Genomic DNA, 21045 nt, shown 5'->3' with positions numbered 1-21045 from the left:
GCTTAAGGGAATATGTGGTTATGGCTTTGGGGGGATGGCTTCAATGTGGGAGTGAATTATAAGCAGTGCTTATACAAATGTGGCTGAAAAGAAAGACATGGGGAAAGAATTTCATGTTTGGATATAACAGGTACTTACAAAAGGAGAGGAGAAAACTGTAAGTGGAAACTGTGTGCTGATTTGTTTGGCCAGGTTGGATAAGTGAAGCTCTGATGTATCTGTGGCCAATGGCCTTGTAAAGGAGGCAGGGAACTCAAACGAATCCTAGTATTAGGACACATTATATGGTAAAGACACATATAGGCCTGAAGAAATGAAACTACCTATGTTGCCAGGGATATGTGAGGATAGGTAAACATTTTGTGTGGTTTGGTAAGGCTGATATGTGCCAATCAGTGATTGGACTTATTTGTGACCATCCTAATTGTCTGTGAGGGTTTTCCCCCCAGACATGCTTATGTGGAAGGACCAGTTTGCACAAAGACTAAACTGGCTACCGTTGCACTGTTTATATGTATCACAGGAAAAGAGGAAATAGAGGAAATCCTATGTGCTGTGATAGTAACACCTAAAGCTATTACATATATAATATGTGTGTTATTATATAATATGTATGTATTATTGAGATATATATATATTTGTACTTAATGAGAATATGAGCTATGATACATGTCATTTTACATGTATACATATACATTTTCATTGAGTCAGGATAGTGTTTACCAGTAGAGCCCTGAGACAGACTAACTTCTGCTTTAGCTGTCAGTGAAGTGTCTTCCAAACCAGGCTTTTACCATTATGTCAGTCTATATATCATGTTTGCATATCTTCACATTTAGGGTCAATATCTGCATGACATTAGAGATGACATTTGTTCCCTTTTATTTCCACAGAATCTTTGTTGCCTGATGACTGTGTGGTTTCCCTTGACTGGAAGACACTGAAGATGATCTATTTACAATGGAAGACATCAGTTGAGGTATATTTTTATGGCTTTCAAGGAAGACTTTCTCTAACTGATTTCCTTAAAACACACCCACACACACCACACACCCGCCCACACACACATACACATACACACCCCACACAATTGGAGAAAATCTGATCGCTGAATGTGATATGAAGTCTACATCCCTTATATTAAATTAGAGAAGGACTGTATGTGGATGGGTGGATAGTACATGCTCTTTCACTTTGTCCTTAAGAGAGAGTTGTGTTTAATTCCCCAATTCTGCTGTAGTGAGGCTGGTATAAGGGCCTACTGTGGATGACTGAGGTGCCCAGTTTGGGAGAGCCCTTTCTTCCTTACATCTTTCCTCGTGTCCAGCCCACAGTTTTATCCTGTTATGATAGAGTAACAGCGACTCATTAGATGTATATTTTTACTTGACTTGGAAGCACCTCATTATTGGTATTTTCTGTTGGTCCATAGTGAGAGACATGACTGTTCTGACAGGCTGTTCATTTTCCAGGTAGGTGGAGGAAGACTAGTGGGGAAGGTTAGAAAGGTAATAGAAATTCTGGAAAAGGCAGTGCACTGTATAATGTAGTGGGAAGAGAGTTGGCATTGGTTAATAGTGATTTAGATGTTCCCAGAGGCAGGGCGCCTCTGCTCAGTGGGGAGCCTGCTTCCCCTTCTCTCTCTGCCTGCCTCTCTGCCTACTTGGGATCTCTGTCTGTCAAATAAATAAAATCTTAAAAAAAAAAAATGTTCCCAGAGGCAATGCTAGGGGTACATTATGAGGTAAGTGGTAAAAACAAGATTTAGTGAAACATAAAATTATATAGTTCAGGCTAGTAGGTATTTCTTAACTGTTCATCTAAGTAAGCACAGCTGTGGGAAAGATTTCTTTTTGTGCACAGTTAGTAAAACCAAATACATTTTTCTAAACTTCTTATTTCTTTTCATTCCACATTGAGAACTTATTGCTGCCCAAACACACACACACACACACACACACACACACACACTCTCTCTCTCTCTCTCTCTCTTATACAATCCCAATATTTTAAATGTTTAAATGGACATTTGTGGTTATTAGGTTTCTTTGCCATTTTGAGACTGTTCCTACATAAGTAAAATGATACAAACTTAACCCCAATACCAAATATTAATCACCATTATATGTATTTTAATTATAATTTCTAGAAAAGACAAAAGAAGATTGGTTAAAAATGAGAATTTCCAGAACTGTAAGTACAGTTTATTCCAGAGACCTCTGTATGATCAGAAGGAAGTGGATGTTGACATTATTTGGTTGTAATAGCTCTATGTACCACAATTGAAGAGTAAATATAAAAAATGTAGTCTGTTACCATAGCAACCCTGTGTGCCATTGTACATGTGATTTTCCATTTCCTTTAAATGCAGATCTTTGTGAAATACAACAAAGCTTAGATTGTCGTTACCAAATCTATTTTCCAACTTTATTGGTTAGAACATATTTTAGAGTACTCTGTCAACACAGTTTATGAGGGATTACCACCCTTGCCCCTCTGCCCCAGATTGTTGTGTGATGAGAGCTGGGTGTTAGGAATATAGGTTATATTTAAATATTAAAAAATTCTTTAGGAAAGGAGGTAAAACATGTAGACAGACTCACATTATATTTTAAACTTGACATCGAGCTGACTTTAAAATAAACACTGCACTTTTTTCAAATGCCTAAATTATGAAATAAACACAGCTGCTATGATTTTAGTGTATATGTGTCTACATTTGATAAGAATTGAATGCACTCTGCATTTACCATATGTTTTCTTTCTTCCTTTTAATCTTATTTCTAAGAGTTTTCTGGGTTTCCATTTCTCAGCTAGAAATATACATATACCCAGTAAAAATGTTTTTGTTTCTTTTAAAACTGGTTCTGCTGCAAGAAGGAGAAGGACTAAAGGTTTGGGAAAAGAGCCTGAGATTTGGACGGACTCTTAGAAAATGTGGGATAAATGTAGTCTGAGAAGGGATAAGAGGCCCTGAGCAATTCCAGAGAAAGAAGGTGAAGGAATTAATTTATTCGTTCAACAAATATTTCTTGAGTTGCCTCGGTTCAGACACTGTTCTATACCTGGAGACTCTAGCCATGAAAATAGTCCTGCCTTCATGGAGTTTATGTTGGGGCTGAAGTTAGGAAGGGAGTGTTTTCCCTCCCCCCTCCGTGAGGCGGCCCCACAGGGACACCACTCCGGGATGCATGCAGCCAGCATGGACAGATTTGGCTGTGGCCATTTCGGGAGTCTTTTCCATCTGCTAAATTTGGATGTTTTGTGTCAAGGACACTTTCTGGATAATACTTTTGATTTTTATATTCATATTCCACATTCGTGCTAGACTGCCTTCTGGTCTTTCCTACAAAGCAGTCACTCCTAATTATTAGTCTTTTCTTGTGTGTGGGGGGGTTCTTTATCAGCACTGGGGCTATGTACAGGATTTTTTATAATTACAATGAGAACATGCCTCCCTGTTTTGTGTCTGGCATAATGTGCTGATTAGTGGGCCTCAAGGGGTAGATAGAAATGCATAGAGGGAAATAGCAGGAGTATGTTGTTGGCTCTAGGACCCTCAAGTCCCTGCCTATTTCAAAATCCTCTTCCTGTGGTCACCAGGGTGTTTTCTTGGGGAAAGAGGTGGGGCAGAGGGCTACTAGGAGGATGGGTCCCCAGCTTGAAGCTCTTGCTGGCTGGCTGTCTGATCTTAAACAAGACACCCTCTCGGAGCCTCAATTTCTTCACCTGTAAGAAAATAGATTTATAATAGCAACCTGTCGTGGAATATTACATGAGGATTAGCAAAACAACTTGTGCAAAGTACTTAACATAGTGCCTGTAAAATAATAGGCTCTTCGAAAGGTTAATTCCCTTTCTCTAAATACCTCCTTGAGTTAAAGCATTGTCTGTGAAATGTCCCAGGCATTTCAAAGAACAGAACAGAAATTGTGTTATGGAGGAGAGTCACACATTGACTCCATCAACTTGGTTTATGAGTTGCATGAGTTAGTGTAGTTAGCTGGATCCACAGGGAATGGGACAGAGAACTCGTTTGGATTTGGAGACAGGAGGTGGGGCATTGTGAGGGAGACTGACCCTTGTGATGAGGCAGGACCAGGCAGGATGTGGGGACTGTGGGGACAGAGTAAAGACCTAGATGCCAGGGGAGTGGCATAAATAGGGAAATAGCCTGATAAACTGACAGCAGATCCCATGTAGGTCACTGTTTTCTCTGGACTTGTTTGGCGTGTGTTTTGTTTATAGTTGAATTCTTCAGTCTTCCTGGTGCTGCTGAAGATCCTACCCATCAAGAAAGAGTGCTCAGTGCCCACCCAAAGGATTATTTTCAGCGATATACTCATGGGATACCAAAATTGGCTTGGATAATCTGTCCAACTGTTCTTGATTAGTTATCTGAACAATAAAAAACTCAACAAAAGAGGTAACAACTTAAACATTTTATTATCTAAATTTGAAAATGTTTGCCCTACTTTAATTTGTTTTATGGAAGAAAATAAGACACAGAAAACTTTAGTAGTTTATTTAAAAAAATCACATCGGGATGCAAGGGTAGGTCTTATATCTAAGTATGGGTCTGTGATTCCATTTCTAAAATTCCGAAATCCAAAAAGCTCTGAATCAAAAGTTGTTTTTGTTTTGTTTTGTTTCTTAAATGTTTGGTAGCAAAACTCGACGCTTTAACAGGTTAGTTTTACTCTTTATTTCTCCTACCTAGTGCGACCATTCATACATTTCATTGCAGCAATATTTAATTACCAGTGTTTAATTACTATGGGCTTCCCAGCCCCCATTCAGAATATAAGGTTATATATACACATACACATGTCCTGTATACAGACAAATGAACAAGCACACACTTTCTGAATTCTGAAACAAATCTGAGCTCAAGGATATTGGTTAGGGATTGTGGGACTTGTGCCATACGAGGGGTAACTATCTTTTAAAACTGTTTTAGTTTAAAAACTGTTCAGTTTAGTTTAGTTTAACCAACTTCAAATATGAAAATTCATATTTGAAAAATAGAAACAGGGAGTGATTACTCACTGTCCAACATATAGCCATTTTCTTACTCCCTCTGTTTTCAGAAAGGGAGCCCCAACTGTCTTATCTTACCTCCTACTCCACCCTATCCTGTCTGATCTCCAGGGAATGAACATCCAGGCTTCTCTAGGAGGTGGGCAATTGCCTGACTCTGGATGTTTGTTTCTTAAACAGAATCCAACTTACCTTCCTGTTTAGAGCCTTGTCTCCAACCCCAAATCTTCTAGTTCCTGAAATTTTAGGGGTTATGCAGGGTAAATTGTGTTGACTCACGGCTTTCTATAATTCAGGCTTTTTTGTTTAGTTGTTTGTTTTTGCCAAATTAACACGTGGCCTTTGCTCTGCAGTTTTCAGAATTTTGTTGCTGTAATCTTCTCTCTTTTTTCTTATAGTTTACACTTAAATATAATAACAAATCAACCTCCCCGACATTTTAGTGGGGTTTCAAGGAGAGAGTGGCAATTAAATATTTGTGTTTCATCTGCCATCTTTATTGGGAATTAAGGACTTTATTTAAAATAGCTTTATTTTTTCCCTTATGCTCATTTCGTACAGCTTTAGTTCATCTTTCTACCAGATGGTGGGTCTGTTCCAGATGGAGACCAGGGTCTTCGGGGTTTGCTTGAACTCCTCGAGAGTCTTGCTCTCTCTGTAGGCTTCTAGAGCCATTGTGAAACTGGACTTGCTTTTGGCCATGGGTGGGATGATTTCAGGGAAGACGACTGGTGTTAGTGTGGAGGCATAAACATTGGCAGAGGGGACTCAGGTATCTGGCAAAGCCTTGCTTTCTTAGGGGCCTTCACTGGCAATATTTATATGGATTTCGAACGAATACATTAGAATCCACACTGCCGTGCCTTACCCAAGGGTAATATCATAAATATTTAACAATGACTATGTCATGAATAGTGACCAGTTCTGAAGCACCTTTCTGCTGTACTGATGCAAACCAGCTGACCATCTATCCAGGCTTGTGCCAGGTTCCAGAATGTCCCCAGCTTTCTCCAGCCCCTGTCTTTATTAACTTGCCCTAATTTCCAGAATGGAACTTTAGAAAAATGGACTGAGCCTACTTTCTCTTGCTCCCAGGCTTTAAAACTCATAGTCTTTAAGTACTCTTGTGCACAGTGGCAAATATGTGCTGTGGGAAAGAAGATATGGTCCTCACCTTGGGGAAGGAGTATGGCACTAATAAGAATAAGGGATGGATTGTGGGAGGCAGAGGCAGTGGAGTACAGTGAGCAAAATCAGGCTTATCCAGAGGACATTCTGCATGGCAGACCACTCCCAGGCCACCAGAGCCCTGTGCATTTCACCTGTCAGTTCAGCCAAAAAGACATAAATATGCTGCATCACTTCTCTTCCCTTGTCCCCCTTTCCCTAACGTCTTCTAGCTTCCTGCAGCCTCCATCTGGCTTCTAGGGGAAGGATGAGGGAAGAGCCAGGAGGGAACAGTGTTGGTAGAGAGGAGGACAAGGTCCTGTCTCTGACTGGTCAGATTGGGCAGAAGGTGGCAGCAGGTGCAAGTGGAGCTGCTGGGCAATCAGGGGTCTACACACATGCACAGCTAGACTTCCTTCCGGTCCTTTCCATTTATACCACTTACATTTGACAAGAGGAATATGGATGTGGATAAGTCTAGTTTATGTTGTTGAGGAAAAAAATTCGGAAAAATTTTGGCCGGGGAAGAAAAGACATAGGATTGGAAAGCGTTGGAAAAACTGTGCCTACATGTTTTCACTGGTTGTACACGTTCAAGGGTCTTTGGTTAGACTACTTCGAAAATCCATCTTGGTCTCAGACTTTCTGCCATCGTGGCTTCTCTGGGGTAGAAACCTGGGGCTGATTTATAATTAGGCCTTCCAAATCCTGGGTTATTTGGAGCTGTAGTTTTGAGGGTTAAGTTCCTGGTTTTCACTAGTTCTTTTTATGTACCTCATTTTTTCATGTCTTTTAAACAGTAATAATTAGAGAAACATTTGAATGTTTCATTTGCCGAAAATGATTTATAATTTTGTTTCCATCTGTCATGGTAATGGTTTCAAGTGCAGCAAAGTAAGATTGTGCTGGTCATCCTATAAGTGAGAAATGGAACAGAACCTTAGAGTTGAAAAGTTGGTTGAAATGAGGGCACTAAGGAGTGTTTTCACAGGGATCCTCAGACTCAGGCTAGCCCAGATCTCTGGAGGCTGCCACCTAGAGAGAACCAGCAAACACGTGATTGCAGCTCCTAGCAAGCTGGATCTCAGATCCGTCAATACGTTTACTGTTTGCTCCTTCGCTGACATTACCATGATCTTGGTTTTCTCCTAATATTTAGTAAATCCCAAGATCACACTTATCTATTGAGAAAGTAGTTCCGGTCCACATATAATTATTGAGCACCTCCTGAATGTCAGGCTGTGTTGTTAGATCTTGGGGGGACAAGGGTGATACTGTTTCTACTTATAGTCTAGTGGGGGGAAACACATACACAGATAACGTTAAACAGTGTCGTTTAGAGGAATAAATCAGAAAAACCAGCTAGAACTTGTTGACTAGTTAAATGTGGGGATTGAAAAAAAGGAAAAGTGTCCAGGTTCACTTCCAGGTACTGCTGTCCATTTTCTCTTCCTTGAAGCTCTTCTTCCCTGGGCCTTCATACATCTCTAGTTCTGTCTGCTTTGCTGATCATTCTCCGATACTCTCCTTTGGCAGATCCGCTTCAAAGGCACAGTACTTACATGCTGGTGTCCCCCGGGGCCCCTCTTCAGCTGTCTGCACTATTTGTCTATCTTTTTCTCATAGGGCAAAGCTTTCCAAAGCTCTGTCTCTAGCTCAGACCTTCCTTCTGAGCAACACACTCTTTTTCCTCAGCCTCTACTCAGTCGTTCCATCTGCCAGACACTGCAGACTCCATATACTACAACCTCTAGACCCCAAAGCTGTGTGTCTTCCTGTGCCCTATCCCACATCACCTGGGACCCCCTCTGTAGAAGAAAATAGAAGTGGATGCGAGGTCTCATGCAGCACTAATAGAAATACACTAGCTATGTGTCTAATTTAAACTTTTCTAGTATCTGCATTAAAAAAGCGAAAAGAAGTGATATTAATTTTAATTACATATTAACCCAACATATCAACATATTATTTCAAAACATAATCAGTATAAAAATTACTGAGATATTTTACTTTTTTTTTCATATGGAACCTTCAAAATTCAGTGTGCATTTTAATCACAATTTGCACTAGCCACATTTCAAGTGCTCAATAGCCCTATGTAGGTAGTGGCTCCTGTATTGTATGGTGCAAGTCTAGAATGAAAAAGGTAGTATTTGAGGCTGGGCAAAAACTCTCTTATTAGAAGTATGATAGAATATAGAAATAGAGGATACCTACATTTAAGCATCACTATTTTTATGAGTCATGTGTGTTCTCTGTTCCTTATGGTTTTCCCCTAATATTTTGGGAAGCTTTTGAAATTCTAGTTTTCTCAGCAGTGCCAAGATCCTTCCTCTGATTCTGGGAAGGGAATTCCAAGGGTGAGCAGCTCATCTCCCCACCACCACCACTCCAGGGGAATTCCAAGGGGAATGTGTGATTCTCAGCACAGAGCCCCTTCCTACTTAGCTCCTTCTTTCAAAAGTTTATTATGAAATCTCTGGATTTTGTTTCAGAAGGAAATTGCTTTCTTCACAATTCCTTTTCAAAATGTTCATACCTTAGCTGCCAGAAACAAAATGCATTTGCTTTACTGTAATTATTACAGCCAAAGCCACCATATATTTTGGATTTTTCCAACATGGTACTTTCAATATTGTCTCTTTCAGTCCATGCATCTTGAATTTTGGTTCAAAAAATAGGATCAGTCTATCACACTCTTGAGTGTGAAATACTGGGGAGTGCCATGGTGATCAAGCAACTGGCACTCACCAGTTCCTGGAGCTTAGAACTTAATTCTGGATACTTAGCTATAAATGATTTCCAGAGACTGCTCCTTTCCCTGGGGAGCTGAAATCCTTCCAGAGAGGCCGCGTCTTCTCAGGTGGCAGCCAAGCAAGTACCTGGGCAGTGCAGGTCTTCTCATGAGACCTTGTTTATGCTACTGTCCATACATCAATTTGAGTTTTAAGGGGTGCTTTTTCTGATGAGATTTAAAGTTATGTAGAAGCAACAAAGCTTTCTAAGAATATTTTTGGCAGGCTAAAGAAGGAACAAAAAAAAAAAAAAAGAAGAAGAAGAAGAAGAAGAAGAAATGACACAGGCCGTGGGACAGCGGTATGAGCCGCTGGGACACTAGCCAGATATTGGTGCTCCCAAACTGGGGAAGACAATGGACTTTACTGTTACTATTCAAAATGCTGTTCACGTTCTTTAATCGTTCACTAAAATTATTTCATTTTCAAGGTCTAGGCCAGTCGGGAGTGGAGGGGGGGGTGGAGGAGGGTTGTTGCGGAGGGCCTGACTTCCACGGCAGGCGGCCAGGGGAAGTATCTGTGTTTCAACCCGCAGGCCCTTTCCCCTCAGGGCGAAGGGCACCGAGAGGCAAGGGAGGGGGTCGGCGAGCGGGCTGGGGGTCAGGGGGTAGGGAGCATCACCCAGGGTCTCCTGGCTGCCGGTCTCCCAGAGTCCCCAGCTTTCCAGGTAGGGACGCCCCCTCCCACGCAGCGCGGCTCGCTCGGGTGGGAAGGAGGGGCTGGGCTCCGAGCGCCCGCCCCTCCATCTATCACATGGCCGGAGAGCCACAAAAACAACAGCTTTGGCCAAGACGGTGACTTCAGGAAAGGGAACCCAGGGCTCTCGCAGCCAGCCCCCACCCCATGGAGGAGAGTTTTCTTGAATCCTTTGGGAGGCTGAGCCTCCAGCAGCAGCAGAAACCTCGGCCCCCGGCCCCGCCACCCCCGCGTGGGACACCTCCGCGGCGCCACAGCTTTAGGAAACACCTCTACCTCCTGCGAGGCCTCCCGGGCTCGGGGAAAACTACACTGGCCAGGTAATGACAACGGCCTGGGCGCCGGCGCGCGGACCCCGAGCGAGCGAGCGAGCCCCTGCCCTGGGCCGCTCCGCCCCGCGCCCCCCGCACCCCCGTCGCCGCGCCCGCCTGGGTCCTGGCCCCAGCCCCGGCCCGAGCCTGGCTGCGGGGAAGCCCGCACTGTCCCCGGTGCCCGCTCAGCCGCGGGCGGAGAGAGGGCGGCCCGTCCTGTTTGTTTGTTTCCATGCTGCGCTTTCCCGGGAGGACTGATTTCGGCACTGCGCCTTGCGCAAGCCCCAGATGGCACCGGCCCCTGCCCGGCCGCCGTGCCAGGCCCCGGGCCAGCTCGACCGAGGGAGCCTTGGCCGCCCCCGGCCTCCCCAGCCCGGGGTCGGGATGCCCGCAGGGATTCTTCTTCAGGAACCTCGGTGACAACTGCAGAGAAAACCGCGGGGCCGCCCGCCAGCGCGCAGGCACCCGCCACAGTGCGTCAACAGGCGTTTTAAACCAGAGCGGAGAAACGAGCGGGCCAGGGGGGCGGGGGGCTAGAGGAAGCCGTGGCCTTGGCGGTGGCCGGGGTGGGGGCGGCGTGCGGCCCGCGTTGAAAATCTAGCGGGTTGAGGCAACCCTGCGTTTGCTTTGGCAGCTGCGAAGGCGCACAGGTGCACGGGGGAGGGGGCTGGCGCGGCGGTCATTGAGAGAGCCTCGCAATGGGCGCCCAAATTCGTTTACTCGAGAATTGCGTAAGCTGCTCTCCTGGTACAGGTCAGCGCGAATTACGCGCGCTTGTTGCCTGTTGCCTCCTTGCTGGGCCCACCGCTTCAGCCTCAATTCTCACCACTCCCCGCCTTGCACTTGATGCTACGGCAACGTTGAACTATTTCTCTCCTTGCTTGTGCTGACTCTGGCCCGCCTGCCTGGCTTTGCCTTCCGCCTACCTTTGCCCGACTGATCCCACTAGCCCTTTAAGACGCGGATCTGTTCCCTTACCCAGCAGCTGCCCTCCTCCCCAGCCGTAGACGCACGTCTTCTGCGCTCCTTGGCTTCCTGTTTACACCTCTGTGACCGCGCTTGGTTTTACACATGGTTTGGTTTATCCTTCAAGTTTCTTGAAGCTAGGGCCGGTAGAAGTAGCCTCTTGCCCTCAAAGAGCTTTCCATCTCATTAGAGAAGTAAGCTAGCCGTAGAACCGTGGAGCTGCTGCAGAGTCAGGGTTAGCAGGCGTTGAGGAGCTGATTTGGGAGGGGGGGGTTAATACAAAGATGGTGGGAGCAGGGTCTGAGTCCATTGGGGTCAGCGAACTGTGACAGCTCTGGTGATGTGCTGCCAGTTTTAATTCGGATTCCTGGCTTATTTGTGGAGTGAAAGCCTTTAGCGAAACAGTATTGCTACATTTTCGCAGATTAAAGGGATGGTGACTTCCAAAGGGTCATAGGTAACCTCTCCTAGGACGCAGGGATTTCAGTAGGTCTTTTCTCTGGTTGGGGGGTGGAGGGCGGAGAGTGGGGGAGCCTGCTCAGACCCCAGCAGAACTCGGATATTTTGTGATAACAGTCATGGTGGGTACATATGTTGCAAATGAAGTATCTTCTGAGTTCAAGTCCTGTTTAGTTTCACTTTGATTTTGCGGATCTGTGGCCTGTGGCACGCTGAGTGTCAAAGAAGGAAGTAAAATCTTTGGCCAGATTTTGTTTTTAACTACTCAGAAGGGAAGTGATAGGTTGAGTGGAAGGGAAGTGCATAGAACTGAACATCAAAAGCCATGGGATTTGGATCTTAGATTCCTCATCTGTGAAGTGAATGGGTTGCCTGGGGTGGTCTTCAAGGTCCCTTCTGGCTCTAACATTCTACACTTTTAGGATTTTAATTCCTGGTTGACATTTGGCTAACCAGAAGACTCCGGATGAGAGACCAGCTTATTAAAGAACATCTCTCTAGGGACGACTGGCGTGAGCACTGGCCGGGGAGTCTGAAGATTGGGCCTTTAGATCCTCTTCATCATGAAAGCTGGTGAATTTCGGCAATCACCTAGCTTCTCTGGGACTTCTTTTCCTTACATGTAACTACTAAGAAGGGATTAGATTAGGTGATTTATTGAAGATCCTTCTGGCTCTTAATTTCTAGTTGTCAGTCTGAAGAATGGTTAGTTAACAATGGCTAGGCAACGAGCTCTGACCTTGGAGTCAATTTATGGCTTCAAGTCCAAGCTCTGCCATTCACTATCTATGACCTTTACTCAGCTCCTCTGCACCTTGGTTTCCTTTTCTGATACACAGGGATATCTGCTTTGTCCATTTCAGAAGACTCGCAGATGTTAAAATGTGAGAGAACTTGCTAAACTTTAAAGTGCTGTATACATCTTATAAGGTGTTAGTTGCCGCTTCAGATGTTGATCAGCTGAGATAAATCTTCAAGGTGTTACCGGGGAGAAACCTGGCTCTGAAATGCAGCAGGCGGCTGGAAGTTAACTTTGTTGTTCTCCGGTTCTCCAGTTCGGAGTTCTGGAGGCAGAGGATCATTGGCCCTGTTGTGGGAGGGTAGACGGGTGGCTTTTGCTTTTGTGTAGCAATCTGGGAAGTAAGAAGGCAAACAGGCCACAGCTCAGCAAGGAGGAAGCCTTCGGTGAGGATGAAATGGTGTGGCGGACCTCAAGGACCTGCTTTCCCCTCCTTTCTGGTGGGTCCGGTGGGGGAGAGAAGGAGAACGGCAAATTGTTTAAAAAATGTGCATGTGGAGAAAGTAGTGAAACTGTAAGGCTATCTCTTGTATTGTTGGATTCTGGGAAATTCGTATTTTCTTTATTCTCTGTATTTTCCAAATTTTCTAATGTGTAATTTTTTAAATCAGAAAAATAAAAACAAGTTTTTAAAAATCGGAGAAGATCGTTTTTACAAATGTGGGTTCCTCTTTTTTTCCCTGCTTTTCTCATCTGATTAAAGAAATAATAAAAGTGTTGTTGAAATTAGGATATGTCTTGTCTTCCAAATCAATGTTAGATTTCTGTGCTTGTCATCTATATATTTATATAGTTTGAAGGGGCTGAGATGTTGAAACCATCTATTTAAATTCTTCAGACATTTAAAAAACAGTTTTATCTGGTTAAAAAAATTTTGAGTACGACAGAGTACTGGAAACTTAGCGTGCACCTAAATCTGTTTTATCACCTCTAATTCATAATTTTTTTTTTTCAAAAATAGTTTCTTATCAATGACCTGTAAGTCCTACTTCCAGGAATTCATCCTAAGGCAATAGTTGGACAAGTGCATGAAGATGGAGATTTGTTCATCACAGAGCTTTTTTATATGCTAGAAAAAATAGGAGCCAATGGAAACATACAAAAATAGAGGATTAGCTTATAAGTCATTCAGTCATTAATGGGAACATAGGTGTATTTGACATGCAAATATATTCATCCCCCCATTAAGTTAAAAATCCTATTAACGAAGCTATCTATCTATCTATACAAAAATTCCATTTTCTATTCAAAGAAAGGGGGGGTCTACATATAATCATAGACAATGTGTGAAAAGATATGTTACTAGTTGTTGACTTTAGATAGTGGGATTATAGACTTTCCTCCCTGCCTTACTTTCTTATTTTTCTATAACAAAAATGTATTAATTTTTAACTTTTTAAAGTTGAAAATAGGGGTTCCTGAGTGGCTCAGTCGGTTAAGCATCCATCTTTAGCTCAGGTCATGATTCCAGAGTTCTGGGTTCAAGCCCCACATCGAGCCCTCCATTGGGCTTTCTGCTCAGCGGGGAGTCTGCTTCTCCCTCTGGTTCTCTCCCTGCTCATGATCTCTCTCCCTCTCTCAAGTAAATAAATAAAATCTTCAAAAAAAAAAAAAAAGGTTGAAAATAGTTTTGGAAAATAACTTGGCTAAATAGACTCAGGTTGTGTGACCAAACATTTATTAAATAACAAAATAAATGTGTCATTTTCTATATAAAAAGTGTTTTTCCTAGGTTTATTCTCAGTTGGACATATATTAGGAAATTTTTTAATATACAAGATTGATTTTAATTATTTTATTATTAAATATATTAATTATTTATTAATTAGCATACACGCTTGCATGGACCTCTTGATTCTTCGACACCTCGGTTCTTTTTCATTAAAATGGAGCTAACATTTCACTAATAAGTTTGTTGTGGGGATTTAGGAGACTGGTAAACAATGATTCCATAACTGTATGTGTGAAATCAGGGTGGAATGCTTGGCCTCCCTAAATACCAACTATTGTTAATTATTATTCGCTAATCAACAATAATAGTATTTGCTGGGTACTTAAAAGACCATTAATAATTGCTTGGCAAATAAGATTAAGGGAGCCTACAAAAGACTAGCAAATGAGAAACAATAATCCATACACTGCTGTGGGTAAGTAAGCTATAATGGGGAAGAGCATTTTATATGCTATTGATGTTCAAGGCCAGGGAAGTCACTTAGGATGATTAGGGAGATAGGAAAACTATGGATGAGAGATAGTCTCTTCCGTGTGAAAATGGTTCCTGAGCTGACCTTGAAGACAGGGAGGATGTGGCTGAGCAAAGGAAAGAGTTAGCAACATGAATAGGGAGATGGAGATGGGAGACAGCTGGATGGTCTCCTCAGCTAGTGAAGAGAATGGCTTAACTGAAGTGAATGGTTCAAATTAGTGAATGTGTTGATTAGGTTAACTCAGAGCCAGATCATGGGGAACACCAAAACCTGCACAAAGAAGTACCGAGTTGATCGAAGAAGTAGGATTCCAATCCCAAGACTTTCACTCTCAGCAGATGATCCAGAAGTACCTGTTTCTACAGCTAAACTGACAAAATCACCTGGATCTGGATCTGTCCTTTCTTCTTACATCAGTGAAAGCTTCTGTGGACCATCTGTTTACCTCTGTGCTTTGCAGTGTGTGTGTGTGTGTGTGTGTGTCTGTGAAAATGTCCCTTTTGGGGGCCATTTTAACCATTTTTTAAGTATACAATTCAGTGGCATTAATTAAATGATGTGCAGCCATCACCAGTATCTAGTTCAAGAAATTCTACCCTTGAAGCAATAATTCCCCATCCTCCCTTCTCCTCAGTCCCTGGTAACCTCTGATCCACTTTCCATCATCATGTATTTTACCACCCTAGATACCGCACATAAGTGGAATCATACAATATTTGTCTTCTTGTGCCTGATATATCTGATATATATATCTCAGAGCCTCATTACTTTTTATAGCTGAATAATATATTCCACGACATGGCTATACCATGATATTGTCCATTTGAAATGAAATGAAATGAAATGAAATGGCAATAGAAAGAGAGTAGTGTTTCCTTTTGTTTTTAAGGCCATATATGAAAAATGTTGTCAACTTTATGTCAGTTCTCTGGAATTTCTTTGAATCTTTAAATATCAGTCAAAGCAAAGTTTGAGACCCATGCCCTAGTAGCACATGTTGCATCCTTTCTGATGTTCCAGTCAGTTCCTTTTGGCACCATCGCAAATGGTTTGTAACATGGATTCCATTAGGCTCAAAGGATGCTTGCTGACAGTTGTCTTTTCTTTTGTTCATGTCTCCACGTAACATGAACTTTTCCTTCAAGAGAAGTACCTTTCCATCTAGAAGCACTAGAGCTTTCCAAGGAAGTGACAGGATGCTTTCCTGATGTGATGATCAGAAAAGGTGAGGATGAAGGTATACTTTACAAGCAAACACAGTGAAATGTGGGAAACAATTGAGAAGAAGGGATCAGTTAGGTTAGCTAAGTAGTGAGTAGTTAGACCCCAAAGCGTCCTGGGCTCCACAGCACCCCTAGCGAGCAGGCTTGGACCATGGTGTTTTTATTGATGAGCCCAGGGCGCTTGTACATAAAAGCAAGGTCAAAATAGAAAATTTGCAGTATTCCAAGTCTGTGTATATAAAAATAAAGTATCAGCTGACCTATCAGATCTTCATTCACTTATGTCTACTTGGAGAAACTACTAGCCTTTTATATTTTCAATGATTTTCCCAAGGTGGATTTTAAATCTCTCTCCATTGCTGAGAGTCCTTACAATACCTCTTCCCGGAGGTTGGGATGAATAAGGACTATAAATGCAATAAATGTTTCACAGAGAGAAGACACAGTGCAGCGTGTGTTTGTAATTACTTGCTGGAAAGTCTGCCCAACTATGAAAGGGATTCACCACTGCCATGGTTCTGGAGCCAGTGGGATAGTGGGAGAGAACCCTGCTGAGTTGGAGCAATATCATATAGCAGGTGTGGTTTATGATTAGAGAAGGCATAGAAATAGAGGAAGAAACGAAAGGGGAAAAATGTTTTCATAGGAAAATCTCAGGACATGCCCAAGAATTTTCCAGAGAGTTAATGTAGTCCAAGCCCAGGACACTGAGCTCTGAGAAGTGAGACATCTTGATCAAGATCATAGGGATGACTTCGTATTTCTAGTCCAGAGCATTTACTTCTACACCAAAGGAAGAGGCTACTGGGAGTGACTTCGTGAAAGAATAATAGAGGTTGGTTTTGATCTGTTGTTTAAATACAACAACAACAACAACAACAAACCCAACCACTTACGTGGCCCATTAAAAGGGCGAAGTTTACCTGGATTTCAACTGTTAGGATAAGAAAGCCATATTTTATTATTTGTTAGTATTCACGATATGTTTCTTCTGCTATAAAAAAAATACCCGGGAATTTATTTTCTTTATGAATGTGGTACCACTGGGGACAATGGGAGGTAATGATTTCGATTTTTTAAAAGTATTCATATTTATCCTATGTTGTGTTCAAGAGAGATGTTGTCAACACCCAGCTCTGGAGGGTCTCATGCCGCTTCCTCATCTACTCATATGATAGGATATTTGTAATTCAATCTAGTGTCTTTGTTCCCTCGTGGCATTTCAGTAAACTCTTTTCTATATGATGGCACCATTCTAGGCCCATTCAGACTCTAGAGGAACCCAATAAGAAATTGTTTTCACTCCAAATTATCTAAAGACATCTAGGCTCTATGGATTGAGGAAATAGTATGATAAAGAAAAACTGATCTAATTTCTAATTTTTCCTTCATAAGGCTCTCTGTTGCCTCATGTGTATGGCTTGGGGAGAAGGCTATTTTATCAAGGTTTTTATCAAAGTAAGAGCCTGAGAAAGGGGAAGGGAGAAAAGAAAGAAAGCCCACATTTATTAAGTGCTAACTGTATGCCTGGCAATTTGTATATGCTGGCTTATTGGAACTTTACAATAGCCCTACGATATAGGTGACTTCATTTTATAAGTGAAGACATTAGGATCAGAGAATCACACATTTGATTCTGAGAGTCCAGATTTCATAATACACAAAGTGGTCTTACCTTACTAGGGATGTTCATGAACAAATACACCTACACCCACTTTTCACAGTTACTTGGGAATCTTGTTGAGGTATGATTGTATAACTAGGATATTTCAATGTTCTTTTTCCACGTTTTCTAAGGATGTGATGAAGAAGAGAGTCTGAGAGGGGCTTTCTCTGCTCCCTAAAGTAGCATCTCTCCAACACTCTTTGCCCTGTACTTTGACTTTCTTTTCTCCCACATTATCACCATCTGACATATGTTTACTTATTTATTATCTACTTCTTTCACAGGGAGGTAAGCTTTGTGAATTGAGATGTGTTGTAAGCTCCATGAGATCAGGAAATATTTTCTCTTCAGCTTCTGAGAGAAGGTCTGGCACCTCGTAGGCCTAAATCACTAAATATTTGATGGATCTGTTAATTCCAGAGGCTTCCTAAAAGTTGTCAGCTCAGTTATCAACATGGGTCTTGAGTAAAGCACAAAATTGAAAAGGAGGTTATTCACATAATGTGAGTTGTGAAAGAATGAACGGGCTGTAGAAAATAGACGAGAGAAAAAAAGGGGTCCAGCCATTCCCTCCAAAGTCCTCTTCCATCTGTGCACAAGAGAACCATTCCCGTGTTTTACACATGAAGATACTGGATGTGCCATCTCCACCATCGGCAGTTACACTAAAAAGAGGTTAAAAAAATTAGAATCAAAGATGCAGCTGCTTTCACATAGAAGCAGCAGTCAAGAAAGAGCCTCAAGTGACAGTTTTCCTGTTCAACTACTGTCCCCTTGTCTGTAACTGATTTATGACATTTTGGGAAGACACAGCTAAAAACAAGTTAATCCTCCAGTAGGTGCGCTTCGGATTCCTCCTTTCCTGAGCATGGCTGAATTCACCTGCAATAGAAACATGGGGGAATCCAGCACCCTTGCTAGATTCTATGGAAGGGAGCTATTCACATGCAAGAGAAAGGAAGTTGCTCTAGGTAAAGTGGAGTGGGACCACACGACTAGGGGATTCTCTGAGAGTCTAGTTTTGGATCTCATAAACATGCCCTACTTCAGAGGCACAGAGGGTAAGGGCAAGAGTGAGCAGTAGGACAGACTGGAGTCTCCTTAGCCACTGTGGCTTGGTAGTGTCCATGGGGCTGACAGTGGTTGAGCTTCAACTCCTTAAGGGCAAGGCTCAGTCTTGGCATGGTGTTTGGTAGCACCCAGAAGGCCAAACCACACCAGGACTCAGGGGAGACTGTCCCACATCGTTTACAGCTGTGGCTCCCACCCCATTCTCTTCAAGCTGTTGGGTCATAGAACTTGTTCCTAACCCCCCAATTTTTAAAGTCCTTGAGGAGAATACCAATAACATACCAATACCATAACCTCCAAGAAGAATCCTCTCTTCTAATGCCTTTTGGGGGGTAAATCCAAGGCTTGGGTAAAATTCTGAATGTACAAAGATGAGTAACTAGAAATTCTCCTCACACAGTTTGGGGTTGTATAAAAAGTGTTTGCATAATTAAGGCAACAGAGCCTAATATTCAAGAACCATTCACATTTTCAGCAGGTACTTATTGAGTATCTCTCATGTGCTTGACATTCTTCTGTTTGCCTAGAAAAGCGCTGTGAACAAAACAGACAAAATTCCTGCCTTCATGGAACATAAATTCTATCAGAGAAAAAAATTTTCTGAAGGGAAGAAGAAAATTTTAAATAACATCTGTGTCGCTCTGTACTTTCAAAAAACAAACAGAAAAGGACTCATTCCATGGCTATTCTACATGATGTATATACCTTCAGGAACTGTTCCACATATGCAAAGGCAGATAGGCACAGGGACATTCACATCACTGTGTCTATCTGTGATGTTCACTAAAACTTGTTCATGGTAGGGAAAATTGCAAACAAACTAAATGTCACTAGAGAAAAGGATAAATAAATGCGGTTTGTTTATTTTATAGTGTGCAGCTCTGGGACCGGAAGATAGGATTTAATCCAGCTGTACCACTCATGGGTCTTTGTTTTTTTTTCTAGCTTTAATGAGATGTCATTGGCATATAACATTTGTTTTGTTTTTAGGTTCCATGTATAAGTGAAATCATATTGTGTTTGTCTTCCCCTGTCTGACATATCTCACTTGGCGTAATACCCTCCAGTCCACCCATGTTGTCACAAATGGCAAGATTTTATTCTTTTTATGGCCAAGTCATATTTCATATATGCACCACATCTGCATTATCCATTCATCTATGGAGGGACATTTAGGTTGCTTTTATACCTGGGCTATTGTAAATAATGCTGCAGGGAACACAGGGGTGCACAGAGCTCTTCACATTGGTGTTTTGTTTTCTTCAGATAAATACTCAGATGTGGAATGCCTGGGTCATATGGTAGTTCTATTTTTAATATTTTTTGAGGAACTTCCACACATTTTTTCATAGTGGCTATACCCATTTACATTCCCACCAGCAGTGTATGAGCGTCCTTTTATCCACATCCTTACCAACTCTTGTTATTTCTTATCTTTTTGATAATGGCCAATCTGCCTGGTGTGAGGTGATACCTCATTGTGGTTTTGATTTGCATGTCCCTGATGATTAGTGATTGAGCATCTTTTCATATGACTGTTGACCATCCACATGTCTTCTTTGGAGAAATGTCTTTTCATGTCTTATGCCTATTTTTATTTTTTATTTTTAATTTTTTGGTATTTATTTATTTAACCTACAATGTATTATTTGCTTTAGGTGTATAGGTCTGTGAATCATCAGTCTTACACAATTCACAGCACTCACCATAACACATACCCTCCCCAATGTCCATAACCCAGCCACCCTATCCTTCCCCTCCCACCACCCAGCAACCCTCAGTTTGTTTCCTGAGATTGAGAGTATCTTATGGTTTGTCTCCCTCCCTGTTCCCATCTTGTTTCATTTTTTCCCTCCCTACCTCCCACAACCACCCACCCTGCCTCTCAAATTCCTCATATCAGAGAGATCATATGATAATTGTCTTTCTCTGATTGACTTATTTTGCTTAGTTTAATACCCTCTAGTTCCACCCATGTCATTGCAAATGGCAAGATTTTGTGGTTTTTTTTTTTTGTTGGTTGCACAGTATAACGTTGTATATATATATATATATATATATATACCACATCTTCTTTATCCATTCATCTGTTGATGGACATCTAGGTTCTTTCCACAGGTTAGCTGTTGTGGACATTGCTGCTATAAACATTCAGTGCACATGCCCCTTCGGATCACTACATTTGTATCTTTAGGGTAAATTCCCAGTAGTACAATTGCTGGGTTGTGGGGTAGCTCTATTTTAAACTTTTTGAGAAAGTTCCATGCTGTTTTCTAGGGTAGCTGCACCAGCTTGCATTCCCACCAAGAGTGTAGGAGGGTTCCCCTTTCCCCACATCTTTTCCAACACCTGTCATTTCCTGACTTGTTAATTTTAGCCATTCTGACTGGTGTGAGGTGGTATCTCACTGTAGTTTTGATTTGTATTTCCTTGATGCCGAGTGATGTGGAGCACTTTTTCATATGCCTGTTGGCCATTTGGATGTCTTCTTTGCAGAAATGTCTGTTCATGTCTTCTGCCAATTTCTTGATTGGTTTATTTGTTCTTTGGGTGTTGAGTTTGATAAGTTCTTTATAGATTTTGGATACTAGCCCTTTATCTGATAATGTCATTTACAAATATCTTCTCCCATTCTATTGGTTGTC

At 42.0% G+C, this 21045-nt stretch overlaps 2 protein-coding genes and 1 non-coding gene across 8 annotated transcripts in view; all 3 read left to right on the top strand.

Annotated features, from left to right (window-relative positions):
• The window catches only part of N4BP2L2 (NEDD4 binding protein 2 like 2), a 76987-nt gene extending 72557 nt beyond the window's left edge, over nucleotides 1–4430 (top strand). Inside the window, exons 8-10 of one of the 2 annotated variants that reach the window (XM_032880020.1) lie at nucleotides 894–979; nucleotides 2150–2193; nucleotides 4249–4363. In XM_032880020.1, the coding sequence (XP_032735911.1) occupies nucleotides 894–979; nucleotides 2150–2173 (110 nt within the window). In that variant the 3' untranslated portion in view covers nucleotides 2174–2193; nucleotides 4249–4363. Of the gene's footprint in view, nucleotides 1–893; nucleotides 980–2149; nucleotides 2194–4248 lie in introns of both variants that reach the window. The other variant, XM_032880018.1, reaches the window with a different exon arrangement.
• Nucleotides 4431–9572: 5142 nt separating this feature from the next.
• The window catches only part of N4BP2L1 (NEDD4 binding protein 2 like 1), a 53135-nt gene continuing 41662 nt past the window's right edge, over nucleotides 9573–21045 (top strand). For 3 of the 5 annotated variants that reach the window (XR_004385257.1, XR_004385256.1, XM_032880021.1), the window contains exon 1: nucleotides 9586–10018. Coding sequence is in view for 3 of the 5 variants with exons in the window: in XM_032880021.1 (XP_032735912.1) it covers nucleotides 9846–10018 (173 nt within the window). In the remaining 2 variants the exon portion in view is untranslated. Of the gene's footprint in view, nucleotides 10019–21045 lie in introns of all 5 variants that reach the window. The other 2 variants (XM_032880023.1, XM_032880022.1) reach the window with 2 other exon arrangements.
• Nucleotides 18014–18144, top strand: LOC116880751. The gene has a single exon (XR_004385265.1). It is a non-coding gene; the product is annotated as a small nucleolar RNA SNORA16B/SNORA16A family (small nucleolar RNA).

This window comes from Lontra canadensis, unplaced genomic scaffold (assembly GCF_010015895.1).
Source record: "Lontra canadensis isolate GAN:19392208 unplaced genomic scaffold, GSC_riverotter_1.0 scaffold67, whole genome shotgun sequence".
Lineage (NCBI taxonomy): Eukaryota > Metazoa > Chordata > Mammalia > Carnivora > Mustelidae > Lontra > Lontra canadensis.
This window is presented reverse-complemented; position numbering and strand designations above follow the sequence as displayed.